Genomic DNA, 2,986 nt, shown 5'->3' on the forward strand with positions numbered 1-2,986 from the left:
TCAGTTCATGAACAGTGAGTCTTCTAACTCTCCTCTTGCCATGTATAGGGTCTGTAGGCATTTTCCACCCTTAGGCACTGAAATCCTCTACTTCAGCTAACATAAGCTGGATGGCAGCTCAGCAAGTTAACTGCTGGGCTCTGCAGCAGCGCAAGGAGTCTCCGTGTGAATAAAGAGCCTGAACGTGCAATCCAAAGGAGTTCAGATAGACACTGTTAAAAATGTGACTTTATTGAGGGGAGAGTTACTAGTAAGACATGTCAGACAAAAATACTAGTGCTTGTTGCTCAGTATCCAATATAATGCTGACTGGGATGATATCTTTACTTTGTGCAGGCCAGTGACACTGCTATAGCGTAACATCATGGTGAATCTGTTAGGAAAGGATGCTTAGAGTATAAAGTGTGTTTACATTAATACTCAACCTTATCAGGCTCTTGTGCCCTGGTGGAGAAAAGTTATCCAATTCTAACTACTGTTTAAAGTTCACCACTCAGCTGTGGAAAACTCAGTTTCTCCAGTTTCTGTGCTGATACTTTATACATCCATCTCACTGAGCAGAGGCCCACACAATGCTGTGAGAGGACTCCCACTGGTTTCCACAGGATTGGGATCAATCAGTTTTTACTCTTCTGTTAATAACTTTGTGCTTAATGAAAAGCCTTCAAGAAAAATAAAAACTTTAGCTTCCACTGTAACAAAACCATTTGCTGACAAAGTTGTACTGTACCTCTTCTAAGTCAATACTGATAGAGAAAGTGGTAATTGCCATGAAAGCTTCTATTTCTTTTCCATTTTTCCAATTTAATTTAAAAATAAAGTTACAAAATGACAGTTTCCATTTTACCTTCTGGTTAGATTCTGGTACCAAACAGGAGATATCTTTGTGGCGATCCAGGAATTGTTCAAAGTCTTCATCGCTGATAACAAATTTCTCTGCCTCTCTCAGGGCATCGTCACCACAGTTCTCTCCTTCGATGAGCAGGCACTGGAATACCTGAAGACAGAAAGCACCTGGTTAAGATTTTATGTTTTCATTTGCCTTGAGGATAAGAGACTGTCACCACAACAAAAACCTTCAGTTGTCTCAGTAGCAATGTCTCTACACCATGACATTTTCAAATGTTAAAGACCTTCTATCTTATTTTTAATATCATAAAAAACTAGACCTACCTATGCTGAAATAGTAATTTCCTGTAAATATCACAACAAAAAGGATTCTTGACATATTGGGCTCCATTTAAGCACAGAAAGAGAGAACCCTTCTCAACACTATGTAACACTGACATGAAGTCTGCTAACGCCAGCCTGAGATGGAGAGCTGACTGAGGTCATTAACAGTTCAGACAACTCCAGGACTTCATTATTGCTTTTCTCAGAACAGGGAACCTATGGTATATACTACTTTCTTACCTTCCAGCGCACGGGGTTGAGTGCCTTGATCTGCTCATTCATATCTTCCTCAACATTAAATCTGTTGATCACTGAATTTATTTTGAAAGCAACAGCATACTCTTGGCACCACTGTCTCAGTTTATGCAGATTTTCCACATGGTTCTTCTTTCCTTGACCACGGCCAATTAAAACGTTGACATCTTCATCAAAACTATCACATGAAATTGCCAGAATGTCTAAATAGTCACCTGAAAGCAAATTTTTAAAATTGTTTAATATTCAGTCCCTCAGTTAAAAGCTGTCAGGACTCTACCCACTTTCACTTCCTCGTGATCTGTCACAAAGTGCCATGTTAATACAGTTCAGTGGAGTTGTCACAGGAACCATAAAAGCCACAGCAGTGACAGCATCAAAACACATATTTCATGTGTGTGTGTATGTCCCCAGCATTACGGAGACAGTCTGAGCTATTATTTTATCATATTGTTACACCAAAGAAGCAATAGTACAAACTGCCTATGTTCACAACATACGGTTAACAATATTTCACTAGTATTTACATTGGTTTGCATTTACTGTAAATGAACTACTAACAAACCATCTCCCACTTGTACCCAAGACCCTCTTTCAGTGAGGCTGCCCAGAGGAGGCTCCCAAACCCTGCCCATGGTCCTGTGCACAGCGGTTTTTCCTTACCGTACTTCTTGAACCACCATTCTCTAATCAGGCTGCCATTGCTAACAATGCTGACACTTGGTAGCTTCAAGTCCTGCTTGCAAAACTGGACCAGCTTGCCTACAAATTCGCCTCTGTCCTGAATAAATGGTTCTCCTCCTGAGAAATTTATTTTCTCCATTCCTAGAAAAGGACCAAAGAAAGATGCTGTGAACCTCTGCCTGCCCGTTGCCCACTCCTTCCACTCACTGTCCACGCCCGACTGAGGTGCTGGTGCGTGTTCAAAGGAGGGCAGCAAAGCTGGTGAAGGGTCTGGAGGACAAGCCTTATGAGGAGTGGCTGAGGGAACTGGGGTTGCTTAGTCTGGAGAAAAGGAGCCTGAGGGGAGACCTTATCACTCCTGAAAGGAGGGTGTAGAGAGGTGGAGGCTGATCTCTCCTCTCAAATAACAAGTGATAGGACAAGAGGAAATGGCCTCAAGTTTCGCCAAAGGCAGTTTAGATTGGATATGAGGAACCATTTCTTTACTGAAAGGGTTGTCAAGCATTGGAATGGGCTGCCCAGGGAGGTGATGGAATCACCATCCCTGGAGGTATTTAAAAGACAAGTAGATGTGGCACTTAGGGACATGGTTTAGTGGGCATGGTGGTGTTGGGTTGATGGTTGAACTTGATGAGCTTAGAGGTCTTTTCCAACCTGAATGATGCTATGATTTTCTAAGAGGGACACCCACCGGGACGGCCCCTCCGATGTCATTCGGTGCTGCCGGGACGCGGCCGCCGCGCATCCCCCCACCCGGGCTCCTACCTGCTGTCCCGGGACTCACCCGCCTCCTTGAGCATCGCCAGCCCCCTCCTGGCCTCCTCCAGGGGCAGCACGAAGGAGGTCTTGGCCGTGTGGAAACAGAAGCCGCACT

At 43.8% G+C, this 2,986-nt stretch overlaps 1 protein-coding gene across 1 annotated transcript in view; it reads right to left on the reverse strand.

Annotated features, from left to right (window-relative positions):
* Window positions 1–2,981, reverse strand: part of RSAD2 (radical S-adenosyl methionine domain containing 2) — a gene marked incomplete at its 5' end in the record, with an annotated part of 4,618 nt that extends 1,637 nt beyond the window's left edge. The window contains 4 exons of the mRNA XM_010165113.1: window positions 848–997; window positions 1,414–1,643; window positions 2,092–2,253; window positions 2,897–2,981. Of these exons, the coding sequence (XP_010163415.1) occupies window positions 848–997; window positions 1,414–1,643; window positions 2,092–2,253; window positions 2,897–2,981 (627 nt within the window). The remainder of the gene's footprint in view (window positions 1–847; window positions 998–1,413; window positions 1,644–2,091; window positions 2,254–2,896) is intronic.
* Window positions 2,982–2,986: the final 5 nt, after the last annotated feature.

This window comes from Antrostomus carolinensis, unplaced genomic scaffold, assembly GCF_000700745.2.
Source record: "Antrostomus carolinensis isolate BGI_N321 unplaced genomic scaffold, ASM70074v2 scaffold30513, whole genome shotgun sequence".
NCBI lineage: Eukaryota > Metazoa > Chordata > Aves > Caprimulgiformes > Caprimulgidae > Antrostomus > Antrostomus carolinensis.